Here is a 19,576-nt window from a genome sequence, read left to right on the forward strand (position 1 = left end):
TGCTCCCCCCGTCGGAAGTTCGAGTCCTGTGCGTGTTGTCGTTAGCGTACTTTAGTTTAAGGGAGATTAAGTAGTGTGTAGGCCTGGGGACCGATGACCTCACCAGTTTGGTCCCATAGGATCTTACCAAAACTATTCTAAATTTACTCATCTTCCAACAGTCGTCTTAATCGATTGCTTCATACCTGGCATGTTAATAAGGCGGAGTGCTCGTTTACTCGTCCATAATGACCATCGTCAGTTGAATTTTTAGAAAAGCAACCTTATTTTACTTAAGGGGGGTAGGACATCAAACGGGCCGACTTGGAGCAGGAGAGGCATCACAGGACATTTTATTTTCTACTATTAAAAACTGTGGTAAAAATTGAGATTATTAACTACAAAATGTGACTTTTTTCTAAACATAAAGTTTAAAACGTAACAGCTCATTCATTTTTTCATAAATTAAATAGATTCTAGAGTTTCAGACACCTGTAAGTATGGTTTGTATGCTGTGCAAAATTCATCGAACAGTCTCTCTTACTTATGAAGAAAAATATACCTATAGCAACAAATGCAGCCAACAGTAAGTGAAAAAATGATGAAATATCATATCTAAAAAAAATTTATTTTGTTATGTTTTTGCGCTTCCACTGCTGTGAGTGTGAATCCTGAATCCTTCCAGGTCATTCTGACAAAGTTTCATGAATTTGTTTGTAAAAGTATAGACAGTAGAAAATAAAATGTCCTGTGGTGCCTCTCCTGCTCCAGGTCGGCCCGTTTGACGTCCTACCCCCCTTGAAATGTTCAGTGTACCTATGACTATATCAATAATTGTACAAAAACAAATGTATTTTATTTTCAGGAACTATTTCTATTTTCTATATGGCATCAGCTGATTATACCCACACCAGCTCAGTCTCTACCATTGTAGGCTTGACGATGAAGTAACAATAAGGGAAAAGAAAGTCTCAGAATAATCTCCACCGCCCTCGCCTCCGATAATCGTGAACTCTTGAAGTCCTCCCCTCCATCCAGCTGCGATGTACTTGGATCATCCCCCCCCCCCCACACATCAACCCTTTCGTTGCCCATCTGGTTTTCCTCTTGCCTCGTAACAGCCACATCCCACCTATTATTTGCTTCCTTGACAGATACCACACATAATTTTCCACATAATGATCTTCCCAGTTCTCCCCATACCCTAATCCCTACCCACAGTTACTAGGGGTCCTAAAAGACAAGAGAATGAATGTCACATTACGATCATCTTGTCGTAAACACTCGTTAACTTGTAGATTTCTTCACGTTATTATTTTAAATTTTATAAGACGATAGATGATGAGCAGCCATTTGGCTGATACCTGCTTGCACCCAGGAGGGGAAATGTAAATCACTGTTAAATAGGAAACTTGAAAAATACCGTGCATTAATCTCTCGGTTCACTTGAGGATAGCCTGAAGATACGTGGCTGAAATATTACTGTAACCATTTTAATTTTCCCATCTGCATGTCTGAAATTTAATGAACTATTCATCAAGACGCGAAAATGTGGAAATGCGTTACACAGCCGGTCACTAACCTCTAAAATTCTCCAGGGCAGAACCATATCCGCTCAATAACACAGCTCCGATGAAAAATCGTAAGAGCTCGGCTCCTATGCGTCACTGGAAGGGCCGGGCACTTTCGTTTCTGTATTCATTAATTCTTGCATGACCGACTGCAATGCAATCTAATTTCATCACGTATTGAATTACTGGCATGCTTTGGATATGTACGTTCTCAGATTTCAGAACGCTTCCCTGTTAAAAGTTAGTAAGAGTAAACGTCCGGCTTATGTGAAAAGGGTTTCAGGTGACGAACAGATATCAGAGTGCGGATACAAATGCGAAAGGGGCGGAAAAATGGAGCTGCCTGCGTTTGCAGTTTACCGGTTTGCGAGTCGGCAACATAAGAGAGAAACAGAACAAAAACGGTACCTTTCCGGACATGGATTTCTATTCAAACTATTATGTGCTCACAGCTGTCTACAAGTACTAGGAGTTTGTAAAGGGATTTCCGAACACCATGTATAACACTATCAATCAGGCACTATTACACAAATGCACTGAAGAGCCAGAGAAACTGGTACACCTGCCTAATGTCCTGGAGGGCCCCCGCGAGCACGCAGAAGTGCTGAAACACGACGTCTCAAGGACTCGAATAATGTCTGAAGTAGTGACGCATTGTCCTGCGGGAATTGTCCAAGTCAGTCGCGATGCACAATGGACATGAAAGGATTCAGGTGATCAGACAGGGTGCTTACATGCGTGTCATCTGTCAGAGTCGTATCTAAATGTATCAGGGGTCCCATATCACTCGAACAGCACACGTCCCACACCATTACAGCGCTTGCACTAGCTTGAACAGCCCCTGCTGACATGCTGGTTCCACGCATTCATGTTGTTGTCTCCATAGTCGTACACGTCCATCCGCTCGATACAATTTGATGAGAGACTCGTGCAACTAGGTGACACGTTTCCAATCAGCAACAGCCCAACGTCGGTGTTGACGGGCCCAGCCGACGCGTAAAGCTTTGTGTTGTGCAGTCTTAAAGGGTACACGAGCATGCCTCCGGCTCCAGAAGTTTGCATCGATGATGTTTCGTTGATGGTTCGCACGCTGACACTTGTTGATGGACCAGCATTGAAATCTCCAGCAATTTGTGGAAGGGTTGCTCTTTTCTCACGTTGAACGTTTCTCTTCAGTCGTCGTCGGTCCCGTTCTGGCCGCATGATTTGATATTTTATTCAAGGCAATGGTCGTAAAGGAAAATCCCCACTTCATTTCTATCACATACATGCTGCGTCGCTTCGCTCGTGCGGCAGCTGTAACGTCACATTCAAACTCACTTACATCTTGATAATCTGCCATTGTAGCAGTGGTAAACGATCTAAAAACTGCGGCAGACATTTGTCTTACATAGGCGTTGTCGACCGCAGCGCCGTATTCAGCCTGTTTACAAATGTCTGCATCTGAATAATGCCTATACCAGGTTTTTTTTTCGAGCTACAGTATAATATTGATATTTTTGCTCGAAATGAATTTAGTTAGTGGCAGAGAACACGGGGTGGGAAGACACAGTCTGCCGTTCTGATTTGTAAGGCCGCTCGCGTACGGTGTTGCATAGAGATGCTTTTCCTGCAGCTAGCGGACCGGAACGCACATGGCCCCCACGATATCGGCTGGCAGCAGTTCACTTGCGACCCCTGGCTATGCCGACTCACCTGCAGCACTCTACTCGATGGAGCAGCTGGCCTATCCCCTCTTAGTGGATTGCGGCTCCACTTGACCCCACTGTCGAACAGGGAAATACTTTTAGTCGTGATCAGCGCATCCCCGTTTCCCTGGCTAACACACAATGCTCTTCATAGTCCATTTGCGGACAGACCAGTATTCGATGAGAGACAGCTGGCCCGAGGAGACCAATGCCTAAAGGCGAAATACCAAACATATCTCGTTGCGGGGAATTCCGCTGGTGATGTAGCAATTTTTCTTGGAATCGTGTGCTGTGCAATTTGCATGAGTTTCAGGAACTATTCTGTTTTTGAAAGAACAGCTGTCGGCTTGTTTAAATCATAATTCTTTAACGGGTTTCGGTCATAGCTCATGAATGGAAAGCGACGTGTTTTCTGAACGGCATGGATTTTCGTTACGTCACTGATTCGGTGAGATTCGTACACGTCATACACCAGTGAACAATATATGAGACACAAGTAAACTTAATACGTACATGACACAAAATATTAGCCAACGCCAGGAGACATCACAGCAGATAACACTGGCTGTGGCTGTGGCCCGGAAAATGGCGTTTCTTCTACGTTTCTTCAGCGATTCCACATCCCGCTGCTGCCAGTGACTACTTATGAAATCCCGTAGCGTTGCCGAACTGCAGGGACGACAATGTGTGCCATTAGAGATGTAATAGATTGCCTGTGTGTTCAATAAACCTGGAGCCCAAATGTGCCACCGTATTAATATGGATGTTGTCGTCATCTTGGAAGACGAGAATGTTTTGCAGCATATTAAGTAAGAAGATGTAGAAAAAAAGGCAACTTCAGATCTACCACAACGTTTGAATAAACGTCCTGGTCAATCCTCACAGCATGAGTGATCTTAACACAATACGTGAAAAAGAATCTAAACCGCACAGAAACTACTCCCCTGGTTGAACTCCTATTTGATTTGTTGGAGCACTGAACCCCCAGCATCATTTTAACAGAGGCAAAGTAGCGACTCATCTGACCATACTCTACGTGCCGAATCCGCTGATGTTAAGTTTCTGTGTTGATTGGTCCCTAAAAAACCAAAGCAAGCAATTAGGTCCCGAAGAGCATGCGATAGTCGCCCAACCACCGTGTCATCCTTGGCCATTTATTATAAGATGTGTTATGGAAGAGCAAGAGGCCAGTCAAGTGCACTCGCGGTGTTTCGATCTTGGAGCTGCTACCTCTCAATCAGGTAGCTCCCCAGTTGACATCATGAGCTTGAGTACACTCTGTCGAGTCCTTCCACCAACGAAAATCCTTGGCAGTACCGGCCCTCGAACCTAAGTACCCTGTAGGAGTATATGCCCTAATCTATTTAAATATTTTTCATTCACTACCTGTAAAGGTAGTGACCGACTGGAGAGTTAGAGGCTTTTTCTGGTAGTGGGGCATATCATGTATCAGTTGGAAGTATTATGGAGACGATTTCCATTTCCACCATTTGCCCTACAACCTGGGGAAAGTTCCTCAAAAACATGGTCACAACCGCACACAACGGATAATTTTTTTAACTCTGATTCGAGCACAGAGTCCGCGACAAAAGTTGTGAGATTCTAATCAATATATGTGTTAGGAACTGTGTTTCATTTTTTTGCATGTTACATTCACAACCGTTAGTTGCAGAGTGGGTTCCTCCAGAACTTTGTTGTGTTCAGCCCATTTGAGGTTGCCTCTCACCCATTCCCAGCCTCCTGCGTAGCAGGCTGGGGATGGGACAGAGGGAAACTCAAATGGGAATGTTTGGAAAGGGCTATCCAGTTCGACATTGGCATGGAAACCTAAGAGAAATCTTGCGAAAACCCTGGTCGGGCTGGGGGATTGGAGAGGCTGTAATTTATTTCTAGATCCACACTGACCATTATCCCACACAAAAATTTTAACATTTCAGTACTTGTTTGAGTGTCTATATATGTGTAAATACTGAATGGTTGTGTGCGTGACTACTGAGGTCCGCGTTTGCCATTTTCCCAGACAAAAATCTAAAAATTTCTGGACTTATTTGAATATTTATGTATGGAGTACGTTGAAGGGTTGTGCATGTGGCCCATTAAAGCCATTCAAGACGTCCCAATGTATGGTTTTACGCCTTCTTACATGACTATGTGTGGTACACCATTCCTTTCAATGACACACAGAGCTGTTTAACCAACTTTCTCTTTCCAAGTCGAGTCACCTCATTGTGCTGTTTCCACGCAACATACTGGCACATGCAGCCACTTCACTGTCATGAGTAACGTCAGTGATGGGGGCTGATGTGACTCCCTGGGAGCAGGTGTAAGCCATCAACAGAGTTCGTGGGTGATGAGTGGGCTCTCTTAACAAGGTGACCAATATTTGACCGGTCAACTTTTGAAAAAGGTGGTTTGTAGAAGGAACAAGGTATTGCAGTTTGACTACAACCTGAAACATTTATTACCACACTTGTACCGCGTGCTAGCCATGGCCCAGCTGTACACATAGACGGTGTCTGTGTATGGTTCAAGAGGAATAACATATGAGGCTTTAGACACATGTTCACGAGGCACATGTTCACAGGGCACATGGAGCGTAGATCACGAATTCGGCACACGAGACTTACCCTAGTACGAGTGCCGTAACAGTCAGCTTGCCTGGCTCATTCCATCCACCGCCACGCCATGCTGTCGGGGGGGGGGGGGGGGGGGAGGGGTAAACAGGGAACTCGCTGCATTTAAATGGCAAGCACAGGCATGGCATACGACTCTGTTTTGTAGTTCACATTTCTCAACGATATAGATCCCGAACAAAACAAATTTTCAGTACTTTTTATTTAATGTTTTCGCAATAAAGACAAAATACAATTTATATGTGGCACACACTGATTGCATATGGACATGCGCAGAGAATTTCACAGATTGTCGCACTCAGGTTCCCGCGTAATCGAGCCCTATTTAGTTTCAGAATCGACAAAACATATTTCAACGCATTGAGGGAGTTTCACAATTCATGATACACATTTCTAAAGGGTGTAGAGGGGACGTAGCAGATCAACTTTCAAATAAGAACCCATGACTGGATACGTCAACCAACGATGCAACAGATCGTAAATGTACACTGATCAGATAGAAAATTATGATCGCCGACCTTCTGTCAATATAAACCAGTCCACGTGATAGCAGTGTCACCTGGCGAGGAATGACTGCTAGTGAGGCACACGTGCGGTGCATGTAGTATCAGTGAGCATGCTCTCTGTGTGGGGAATAGGGATCGCTGGAGGGGAGGTGGCGACAGTCACTCATTGTCGGCCGTCGCTGTTGCAGAAGCTGGATGTTGGCGCTCCTTCTTCTCGACACAGTCACCAGGCGAAACGGGCTCTTGATGTGCGGCAGCTAATTCTTCCCGTCCGCGACACCGTGTCAGAAACTATCATAGCAAGTCGAGCTCAATTACATGCCGCCAAACCCCGAAAGCGCGGCAACTCGCGGGAACGTCACACAACACACCTGCTCCACCGCCCTACTCCAGCCAGACTCCGCTCTGCCCGCGCTCCACGCGGCAGAGTTAACACTACCAGAGATCCTAAACAGTTTGGTTCTCCACACGAACTATCGGTGTATTCGTTCGATAGCGTAATTTTCCCTAGGCCAGACCCAGCGTAAAATACATATAATATTTACAAAACAAACCAATTATACATGGACATAATTGCACAAATATATATAGTAAACAATTACAATATATAAAGACACAGAAATGTCATATTTTCAGGTAAAAAAATAAGGAAAAAATTTATAGTACAATAGATGGAAATAGGAGGATATGCATTTCCGGCGTTACAAGTTGACAACAGTTCCATCAAACCGACAATGGACCATGTTCATAGTTAAATACGAGACAAGTTTTATCGAAGCCGAAGATAGGCTGACCTACTACCCTCTCAAATAAGAGTCTACCACAGACAAAATTAAACAGATATATTATTTCGTAAGAGAACTATAAATACGCTTACGTAAATGTTCGCACATTTAGTAAAAGAAAGCAATAATATGAGTAGCGAAACTACGCTTAATGTAAAACTTTGGTGATTAAGGAACCGGCAGACAGCAATCTTCAATGAAGAAAAACCACCCACAAGCAATCGTGGATCATAGATGAATGAGGAGATTGATCTTGAAACTGAGCACGATGAGGAGAGATTCTTTCGGTGTCTGTACTACTGTGTTATGGGTGTGAGCTGTAGGTCTGTTCGGTCTGGAGGCTGCCAATACTAACTGCAAAATACGACCGTTGCCTGTACAAAATCAAGTGAGACCGGCCAACCGTCCACACAGCTGTGCTACCTTTAGCAGCTAACCTAAATGTGTTCAACTTCATTGCACAAATGGTTCAAATAACTCTAAGCACTATGGGACTTAACATCTGAGGCCCTCAGTCCCCTAGATTTCGAACCACTAAACCTAAGTAACCTAAGGATATCACACACATCCATGCCCGAGGCAGGATTCGAACCTGCGACCGTAGCAGCAGCGCGGTTCCCGACTGAAGCGCCTAGAACCGCTCGGCCACAGCCGCCGGCTGCTTCATGGCACGTTAAGTCCACGAGGCACTGCCATAATGGTACTCAACCATTCTGAGACCGTTACAGCTCAGTGCAATCAGATGTTATCTATTACTACCCTTTCAATCGTTGTCATCATTAGCACCTAACTCAACTTTAGAACGAAAAAGAATTTACTTTGAGCCCCTCCTTTTTAAAATCACAAAAGCTAAATTATATTTACATCATATAGATATTTAATTAAATAGTGGACTACTGCGTCAGTGAGACAACTAGTATGGCATATTTAGAACAACATTTTTATAGAATGATTAATGACTGTCAAGACACTTTGCTTATGTTACCAAACATTGTATGATAAAGAAAGATAACTAAGGACATCGTAGACGAACAATTTAAGAAAAATATGCTACTGGTGCCATACTCCTTTCAAAAGCGACACTTACTTCACACACATCTTGCGTCCATATATAGCACCAACCAAATAAAAATGTGTGCTGTAATCTACTCTCCTATTTAGAAATCACTGCTCAGCTGGGCTACTTACCTTTGAACTGGCCGAAATCTGAAGACTGCTGGCTGCAAACGCTTTGTCTCTGATCATTCTCAATACTACTACTACCAATATTAACAGTAATAGCAATAATAATGACATGGAAAAAGAAAACCTTCCTAATGTTTCGCAGAATTATATCTATTTGATCACGAATCGGGTTTTGGCTTCTCAAGCAATCTTGAAGAGCCGAAAGCAGGTTCGTGACAAAAGAAATATAATTTTACAGATCCTTAGGTTTTCTTTCCATTTTAATATCACCATTTTCAGCCAAGCATCACGGAAAATTCAGTTAACATTATAATAATAAAAATTTTATGGAATATCCCGTCTGTTCTTGGAGGAACGAAGATGTATCAAGAACTTGAAAACGCAGTATTAACGTTCCACAATAATGTTTATTTATTAGTTCGTTGTGACCCAGCTTTTGACTTCCTAGACCATCGTTAGATAGTATTAAACAGATAGTCCACACAACCTCAGCGAGACTTCATAGCTGTACAAAAACTGTTCTACGAAGATATGTGACATTTTATAACTATATCGATACAAAACATACAGGCTGAATAAAAGAGACGTGGGTTGAGAATGAAATCTATGGAATGTGGCTGAATGACATTCATTCATATGATGTGAAATGTGATGTTCTCCATAGAGGAACTAAAGGCAGAAAACTAACATTAATCCAAATTCTGGCACTTAATAAATACCAGTCAAAGAATGCTGACCTGGACCTTAATGACGAAATACAGTTCCATTATTTACCCGTACTAAAGTAGCAGGAGAGAGTCACAATTTCTCACCCTTTTAGGTAATGATCTCGTTATAACTATTCCACATCCACATTCCTTACATTTCTTTCTATTCCTCTGCCACCTTTTACAGCTTTTTCAGTAAATTTACCAGTTTGTCAGTATAAAACAGGAGCGAGTGCCATCACTCACTTGTACAAGATATTAGGCTTATACATTCATACTGTTTCAATATTTGAATAAGTTGTAATATGAAATTTATGTCTCAGAATACTCTCATAGAATGAGAGATATCAATGTACAGCAATCATAGTACTGATATGAGCCTCACTGTCGTGTTGTGAACTGCTTGTTTAGTATTGTCTGACGATGCCCTAAGAAGCCGAAAGTCAGTTCATTGCGAGCTGTTAAGTAAATACTTTCGTGGAAGGTTAATACTGTGTATTCAAGTTTTTAATAATGACAACAATATTAATAAAAGTAATAATACGGGTAAAAATAATAGTATAGGCCCTACAGCAGTGTATCAGCTATTACATAGCTACTGTTGTCCTGTCAGTTCGGTTATTGTATGAAGCAAACAATGAAGTTATTTCTGGTCTCTCACCCGAAATACTTACAAAACAGACAAATCGTTTTAATGAAATACTAAAGGCTATGTGGTTAATACATCTCAGTTTTATTGTCATAGATATATGGTACAATAAATGTGTGTATTAGTTGGATTATGTGACAAAGACATTGTGCATACATTCGCTTCACATGCTGCAAGTCCCACAACAAAGTGTCATGTGTTAATGATAGTATTTAGAAGAAAACATATAATTCGTGGTAACTTATGTACTCTGTGTTACAGATGTTCGAAAGAGCGGTAATACTAATGATGCTTGGAAAATAGTTCCGTTTCCTGACTGAAGTACAATCGAATATTTTAATTTTTACCCCTCACAAAGCTAGATTTTACCTCTCAATGCGAAAATTACCACTAAAATAGGAAGAACTGCACTAGCCTGACCTAAGTTTTGAAACGGCTTATCTTGCGTAGCAACATATCAACATTAGCTACGTGGTATCCCATATCTGTCCTCGCATTAGACATAGGAAGCAAGCACTGAAATTTCTGTGATGTGTTTGGTCTCGAGTGAAATTTCGCTGCTCATCATTTGTTGGTTAAATCTCGCCACTGCTAGGGTCCTTTGTTGGTTAAATCTCACTACTGCTAGAGTGTAGAGGGGGTGTTGACTTTGCTTGCAAACTCTAAGCACTTTGACCAGTAACCGGACTGGAGGCATATTCTGTGACCTGTCAAAGGCGTTTGACTGTGTGAATCACAGCATTTTTTTAAGTAAATTAAAATATTATGGCGTCAGTGGTAGTGCTGCAAAGTGGTCATATCTTGCTAACAGAAAACAAAACAAAACTTCAGCAATAGGCAATCAGACATTATCTGACTGGGAAGAAACTACATGTGGTGTTCCCCAAGGTTCCATACTAGGTCCACTATTGTTTCTTGTGTGTATTAATGCCCTGTCATTTGTTGCATTACCAGATGCCAAGTCCGTCTTATTTGCAGATGATACAAACATTGCAATAAATAGTAAATGAAATATAAATTTAGAAAGGGCAGCTAATCAAATTTTTATTGACATTAATAAGTGTTCATAGCCAATTCACTGTCATTAAACTTTGAAAAGACCTACTACATGCAGTTCAGAACTTCCAAGAGATTTCCTTCTGTTGTGTGTATAAAATATGATGAAATAGAAATAGGAGAAGTTGAGAGTGTAAAATTCTTGGGATTACAACTTGATAATAAATTCAGTTGGGAGAAACATACTAACGAACTGCTAAAGCGCCTAAACAAGTCTGTGTTTGCAATGCGACTGATGTCAGATATAGGAGATATAAATATTAAAAAACTGGCATATTTTGATTATTTTCACTTAATTATGTCATATGGTATTATATTTTGTGGTAACTCCACAAACAGAGAGAAAATTTTTAGAGTACAGAAGCGTATAATAAGAGTAATTAGTAGTGTACATCCAAGATCATCATGTCAAAACCTATTCAAAGAATTGGGCGTATTAACCACAGCTTCTCAGTATATTTATTCCTTAGTGAAGTTTGTTGTAAATAATACATCTCTTTTTCCAACTAACACAGTACACAGTATCAATAATAGGAGTAAGAACAATATACATAAAGATTTAAAATCACTTACTCTTGCCCAGAATGGAGTCCAGTATTCAGCAACGAATATTTTCAATAAGTTACCAGCAACCATTAAGAGTTTAGTTTCCGAAGAGGCACAATTTAAACATAATTTAAAAGAATTTTTGGTGGCCGACTCCTTCTGTTCCATCCATGAGTTTTTCAACAAGTGCAGTAGAATATTTTAATGAAAATTTAATATACTTAAATTTTTGACAATACTTGGTTGTAACAGCCAAGTAACTACCTACTGTGTGAATGATGGATGTATGGAAAGCAGATGTAAGTCTTAAGTCTGTAAATAGTGGAAGTTTACTTTTAAATCTTGTACATAATCTGACTGTTCTTAACTGAGGATCACTGAAATGAATAATTTACTTTAATTTTTGACAATACTTGGTGGTAATAGCCAAGAAACAAGCAAATGTCTGAACGATGGATTTAATGGAAACAGATGTAAGTATTAAACCTGTAAATATTAGAAGTTTAAATTTAATTCATGTACATAATTTCACTGTTTATTGACTGAGGATCATTCAAATTAATGAAACTCAAGTTTTTTTAATTACATTTTTGTAATGTGTTTATCTGACATGTTCCACACCCATGAGGATTCCCTCTTTTATGGGTCTGTGGAATGAATAATTAATCTAATCTAATTTAGATCTAATCTGGCTCTCTCTCGTGTGTGCCGCAGGTGCGGTCGTGGAGCAGCACGCGCCCTACTGGGAGCAGCCCTTCTCGCAGCCCTACTTCGACAACAACACGCGGCGCGAGACGACGACCACTGTGGGCCAGAGCGCCTACCTGCACTGCCGCGTTCGCAACCTGGGCGACCGCGCCGTCTCGTGGATCCGCAAGCGCGACCTGCACATCCTCACCGTCGGCATCCTCACCTACACCAACGACCAGCGCTTCCAGTCGCTGCACGCCGACGGCTCCGACGAGTGGACGCTCAAAGTCGGCTCCCCGCAGCTGCGTGACTCGGGCACCTACGAGTGCCAGGTCAGCACCGAGCCCAAGATCAGCCAGGCCTTCAAGCTCAACGTCGTCGGTGAGTGTCTGCACCGCCTCTGGCTCTGCTGCCGTTCCTCAAGCTCTCTGTTATCTTATACACGTCCAGAGCAGGTTACCTGTCTCACTGGAATGTACCGGGTGATCGAAAAGTCAGTATAAATTTGAAAACTGAATAAATCACGGAATAATGTAGATAGAGAGGTACAAATTGACACACATGCTTGGAATGACATGGGGTTTTATTAGAACCAAAAAAAATAGAAACGTTCAAAAAATATCCGACAGATGGCGCTTCATTTGATCAGAATAGCAATAATTAGCATAACAAAGTAAGACAAAGCAAAGATGATGTTCTTTACAGGAAATGCTCAATATGCCCACCATCACTCCTCAACAATAGCTTTAGTCGAGGAATAATGTTGTGAACAGCACTGTAAAGCATGTCCGGAGTTATGGTGAGGCATTGGCGTCGGATGTTGTCTTTCAGCATCCCTAGAGATGTCGGTCGATCACGATACACTGGCGACTTCAGGTAATCCAAAAGCCAATAATCGCACGGACTGAGTTCTGGGGACCTGGGAGGCCAAGCATGACGAAAGTGGCGGCTGAGCACACGATCATCACCAAACGACGCGCGCAAAAGGTCTTTACGCGTCTAGCAATATCGGGTGGAGCACCATCCTGCATAAGCATCGTACGTTTCAGCAGGTGTTTATCAGCCAGGCGAGGGATGATGCGATGCTGCAATGTATCGGCGTACCTCTCACCCGTCACGGAAGCAGTTTTTCTGTCCAGCGTCATCTGTCGGACATTTTGTGAACTTTTCTTTGTTCTAACAAAACCCCATGTCATTCCAAGCATGTGTGTCAATTTTTACCTCTCTAACTACGTTATTCCGTGATTTATTAAGTTTTCAAATTTATACTGACTTTTTGATCACCCTGTACGTCTACCAGCGGAGAACTGCTCTTGTTGGAGCACAAAAAGGACATATATGTTCCACTTCAGAAGATTCTGACAGAAATGTACGGAACCAGCTATCTCAACCCTCATTCCGCCTTCCCTACCAATAATTTCGGCATTCGAACATATTCGCTGTCCTTCAACAAATAACATCCCACTTCCTTTAATCCGACTGTAGTAATACGATACCAACAGCCGTTATTTTGATATTTCTTTTATTAGGCGACCAATTTCGACGTTCCAGTACGTCATCTTCAGGCTTGCCCCATGAATGACACCAAGCAGCACGCGTGCTTGCGTAACACAAGGTACCAGCACCCGTATCTGGTTCTGCTATTGAACCCCACGAGTATTATTGCCATATCTTAAACACTCACGAGTTGTACTTGGTGTCTTGATACAGCAAGCCTGAAGATGACGTCACTATAATGTCTAAACTGGTTCCCTAATAAAACAACATCAATATAATTGCTGTTGGTATAGTACACTACTGGCCGTTAAAACTGCTACACCAAGAAGAAATGCAGATCATAAACGGGTATTCATTGGACAAATACATTATACTAGAACTGACACGTGGTTACATTTTCACTCAATTTGGATGCATAGACCCTGAGAAATCAGTACCCAGAACAACCAACTCTGGCCGTAATAACGGCCTTGATACGCCTGAGCATTGAGTCAAACAGAGCTTGGATGGCGTGTATAGGTACAGCTGCCCATGCAGCGTCAAAGCGATACCACAGTTCATCAAGAGTAGTGACTGGCGTATTGTGGCGAAGCAGTTCCTCGGCCACCATTGACCAGACGTTTTCAATTGGTGGGAGATCTGGAGAATTTGCTGGCCAGGGCATCAGTCGAACATTTTCTGTATCCAGAAAGGCCCGTACAGGACCTGCAACATGCGGTCGTGCATTATCCTGCTGAAATGTAGGGTTTCGCACGGATCGAATGAAAGGTACAGCCACGGGTCCTAACACATTTGAAATGTAGTGTCCACTGTTCAAAGTGCCGTCAATGCGAACAAGAGGTGACCGAGACGTGTAACTAATGGCACCCCATACCATCACGCCGGGTGATACGCCAGTATGGCGATGCCGAATACACGCTTCCAATGTGCGTTCACCGCGATGTCGCCAAACACGGATGGGACCATCATGATGCTGTAAACAGAACCTGGATTCATCCGAAAAAATGACTTTATTCCATTCGTGCACCCAGGTTCGTCGTTGAGTACACCATCGTAGGCGCTCCTGTCTGTGATGCAGCGTCAAGGGTAACCGCAGCCATGGTCTCCGAGCTGATAGTCCGTGCTGCTGCAAACGTCGTCAAACTGTTCGTGCAGATGGTTGTTTTCTTGCAATCGTCCCCAAATGTTGACTCAGGGATCGAGACGTACGATAAACCGCAATCGCGATAGGCTACTATCCGACCTTTATCAAAGTCGGAAACGGGATGGCAGAAATTTCTCCTCCTTACACGAGGCATCACAACAACGTTTCACCAGGCAACGCCGATCAACTGCTGTTTGTGCATGAAAAATCGGTTGGAAACTTTCCTCATGTCAGCACGTTTTAGGTGTTGCCATCGGCGCCAACCTGGTGTGAATGCTCTGAAAAGCTAATCATATGCATATCACAGCATCTGCTTCCTGTCGGTTAAATTTCGCGTCTGTAGCACGTCATCTTCGTGGTGTAGCAATTTTAAGGGCCAGTAGTGTATTATTACATTTCGTCGACCAGACACTGTCCCACTCTCCTGAACCCAGGGTGGAGTTACTTCCAATTTCCTTTTACCCAGTCTCTCTTAGTAGTTAATCCACCACAGTCAGGAATCTCCCCCTCAGTGGTACTGTACATATATGTCTCTCACCCATGATCTCCTTTTCCTCCAACTGATTTACTGTCCGTTCCACTGCCACTGTCTCTTCACTCACTTACACCGTCTGTCTGTGGCTCGCACTGCCACTGTTGTCCCCATACCTCGGCAGCTCAATAATTCTAGAGGCCCAATTTAATTTTACCCTATACAGCCTTCTTTAAAATTTCGGTCCAAAATTCGTCTCCCCATATCTGCGAGTTAAGTTTCGCAAATCTATGAGGGTCCTGATCTTCCCCCAAGCCTGTGTAATGTCTCAAATAATCTGTATTTTTATTTCCACTGTGCTCTGACAGCAGTGTTTTTCCTCTGTTACCCTCCTTTTTCCCCGTTACGTATAGCAGAGTTACGCTGGTTGTATAAAACAGTTTCCATAGATCGGTAAAGTTAGGACTGTTTATTTATATTCTTTGATACCTATGATCTACATATAAGTGTGCCTTGTATAAAGTTAACACAAAATCGTTCGCTTTAGGTTTTATTTGGATACTTAGCTCATTATTCGCACGGAACTGAAAGCACCCCCTTTATGATTGGTGTTTCAAAACAGTAAACATGTTATTTGAAATGTTTTACTGAATTAGCAGTGTTTCCAGTATAATACAATTTCTAACAGTAATTTTATACTCTTTCCAGGCATGTGAAGACCCTTTTACGGATTTTCTGTCACCGCAGGAACATTTCGGGCATATTTGTGTAGGCGTGACACGACAATTACATAGAGACTACGCGTCATAAAATTTTATTGGTGAGAGCATGGCGACCAAGAACAGTTTCTTGACCTCAGACCTCTGGCGTTGACCCTACAATATTTGACATGTGTTCGCTACATCTGTCAAAACTATGTTTACACCTCATACTGAATGTTAGATACATATTTTACTTCTTTAAGTGTGGTAAATTCTAACCTCTGGATCTCGATAATGGAAAATGATATCGAAAAACGTTTCCATGTTCCTTGAGCGTATCATCATGAGAACATACGGCCAAAGATTCGACAGTTTACCATGAATAGAAATTATAGAACTGGTCATCCCCACGATTGGAGTTTATGTACCCAAAACCCATGGTTTTTCGGGATTCTCTCAAGAAGCAACCCGGAGAAAATGGCGATTTTATATGCTGCCTCATGTCCACTGTACACCAAAAGAAGCAAACTATTTGCTCAATTAGTCAGGGCTCGAGAAATTTGTAATATTTAAATTTGACCCTGTATTGCAGTATAGCTACAGCATGACACTCATCTGATTGGTAAATGAAGGTCGCTAGGCGAAAATATACAAAAAAAAAAAAAAATGGAGACTTATCATCTGAGGTCATCAGTCCCCTAGAACTTAGAACTACTTAAACCTAACTAACCTAAGGACATCACACACATCCATGCCCGAGGCAGGAGTCGAACCTGCGACCTTAGCGGTCAGGCGGTTCCAGACTGAAGCGCCTAGAACAGCACGGCCACACCGGCCGGCCGAAAATATACAAAAGACTTGACCTCTCATCTCTGTGTTCAGTATACCAGGAGAAATGACCCAACACCCTCTCCGTAAAATCACATTTTCAAATGCAACTTTTTGGTACACATTGAATGTTATCACCTCTATGTGTTATAAAATGTGTACAAATTGGAAAGAGACTACAGTTATACCTCAAGAAATTTTAGTAAGAGTATTATGATTACAGTTCTTATGGAACAGTGCAACTCTACACAACTGCTTTTGACATTGACATACAGATCCTAGTGTGTAGGATAGGAGTGAATGGCTTCAATGTAGAAACTCCTGGGTTTCTAATGGATCCAGTTTTCCATGGTGTCCTGCAGTCCCTTATCACAAGTGAACCTCTTACTTTCAGATACTATAAGCGATTGCAGTCTTTCTCGGCGTATTCCAATGATGAATTCATCTCGAGTTATCAGCCGAGAGTTGGCGTCGTCGCAAAGTTTCGATGAGTTTCGTACCCATCATCTTCTGGCTATGTGTAACCAGAAAATGATCGGTACTAAAGTCATCGAAAAGTTGCAACAAGACGACGACACCACTCGGCTGATAAACCGAGAAGAATTCACCTTTCAAGGTCCATAGATATCCGAGTCGTATGCTGAAATATCGATGTTGTAATGAGGATGTTCCAGAACGTTCCATCAACATCTTCCAAGGTGCTCGAGGGCCTTCCCGTCTACGTGGCCTAGCGTTGTCCTGTAGAACCACTATTCCACACGAGAGCGTGAACATGCGCTTGTTCTTGCTGGCTTGTTTGAGCCTCACCAACGCGTTGCAAAACTGCTTTGCTTCACTGTTGCACCCCGTGGTAGCCAGACGACGAGCAGAGGTCATATGTCCTTTTTCTTCGAAAAATAAACTGAGCATCCCTTATTCGACTTTGGAAGAAAGTGTGGACTTCTTCTGGACAAGGGGGAGCTGCTCTACGTCCACTTCCTGCTCATCCATTGAGAAGAAGGGTCGAAGTGGTGACAACACGCGCACGCTACAATCTCAGAATGAAGTCCTTTCCTTGCTCTGCGTATCTGAACAGATGAGTCATGAAAATAACCATTTTCGCCGACTTGTGGTTTTTCTGAAACATGCTTGGACATCCACTTTGCCTAACGTAGCTTCTCTTGGTATGATACACAGTTCACTTGTTTATCGGCATTTCAGCAGAAATGTCACGTGTATTTATCCAACGAGTCATCCACATGAACTCCTCCATAGCCGAAATCAAGGCACTATTGCTGATAACGCCCTCCTGCATGGGTCATGGCATGTCCTTCATCTTTACACATCCAGCCTCATAACACTGACGTCACTGGAATGTTGTCCACAGTGCTGGACACTGCTCTCTGCACACCTCGTTTGCGATAAATCTGTGAACCATGCTACTCTTCTGTATGAAGCATGGGAAAAAATTGGTTAACCACTCTTTGTGCTGATTTAAAGAAAGCCATCATACAACGAACTACAGAAACAACTCATCAGAAATGAGAAAATTGCTTCGAAGTCACAAACTCCGCTTGTGCAACTGTGAATACCAGAACGCCACTGAGATTACATGCAACGCCGCTACAGCGAAGGCAGCCTTCTGAATTGGACATACCTTACACAAATATATCTGCATGAATGTATTTATGTTCCACATCTCCTCCTAACTCACTGGATCTATTTCACCAAGTCTTGCCATACGAATAATTTACAACCTAGAAAGGAACACTGCGGGAGTGACAACCAACTAGCTCCAATACGGGTGAGTGTGAGGTGAGAAAAACAGTTGCTTGATTACACAGACCACCGCCTGTGAACTCGTGATCCTGCATGATGGCTGTGCTTCACACATTGCGTCTCAAACCCTGCAGGTGCAATGTGTATAGATCACTTGCTGCAGAATGTGCCTTCGACAAGTCACTCGATATCTCGAATCAATGTATTTAGCGTGACTGGGGTCACTAGTGAGCGCCCTGACAATGTTTCACTTTTAGGAGTGAGAAGAGTTAAGGGGGAGGGCAAAGACAGCATGCCCCTGTAATGCCTGGAGCAGTTTCTACAAAATTTGGAACAAGTATCACTTTCTGTTTCGAAGGACTTACTGTACCGGTAAAACATCCCGAGGGTGAGGTTGGGGTTTAAACAGCCTGACATGAAAGCATAACTCGAAAACTCCTGAAGCAGACTGAATCAAGTTTTTATCTACATGACTCATTGCTTGTATTATATCTATAAAAATACTGACTCTGGAATATGCTCCTAAAATGCACACGTGTAAAAATATTAGATAACGACCAATAATACTATGGAACCCGTAGCTTTGGAATCGTTAGCTTATTGGTGACAACTCTTACGACTTTTCCCGGCTAAATGTGTATGCGGGAGGGAGGGGTGGTGTTCAAAGACTATAACATATTAGACCACCTTTGTAATGCCTGAAGCAGTTTCTACATAACTACACACATGTATCAGTCTGGAAGAAGAAATATTTCGCAGAAATACAGTCCCCTCCATCTAGAACACTTACAGCTGCGGGTTGACCTAAAAATGGGTAATATAAAACCGTAACTCAGGGACCCCTACAGTTAATTCAGGCAAATTTGGTGTAAACATTACTAACATTTTTGCGTAAAAGCTTTGTGGGTGAGATCCTCCTCCTACTGCTAGCGATGCACAAGGGGATGAGGAGAGAGTGACGTGTAAGAATTCTCTAAAACGACATCTAGGTGCTTCTCTCTTGGAATACTTTGAAAGTATCAAGTGCAATTTGTCTCTTACACTCCATCATTTCTCGGGAGTGCATCCAGGGCATCGATAATTCTTGTACCAATATTTCAGCTGACATTCATTCAGCTGATGTCGAGGTGTGTCGCCTGCAAGATTTTTAAGCACTTTAAAGTGGGGAGTAACCACACATA

The 19,576-nt window shown here is 42.5% G+C and overlaps 1 protein-coding gene across 1 annotated transcript in view; it reads left to right on the plus strand.

The window, feature by feature from the left end:
• LOC126412602 (limbic system-associated membrane protein-like) overlaps positions 1 to 19,576 on the plus strand; it is a 173,367-nt gene that overhangs the window by 21,054 nt on the left and 132,737 nt on the right. Inside the window, exon 2 of the mRNA XM_050082269.1 lies at positions 12,020 to 12,376. Coding sequence (XP_049938226.1) covers positions 12,020 to 12,376 — 357 coding nt within the window. The remainder of the gene's footprint in view (positions 1 to 12,019; positions 12,377 to 19,576) is intronic.

This window comes from Schistocerca serialis, chromosome 7, assembly GCF_023864345.2.
Source record: "Schistocerca serialis cubense isolate TAMUIC-IGC-003099 chromosome 7, iqSchSeri2.2, whole genome shotgun sequence".
Taxonomy (NCBI): Eukaryota; Metazoa; Arthropoda; class Insecta; order Orthoptera; family Acrididae; genus Schistocerca; species Schistocerca serialis.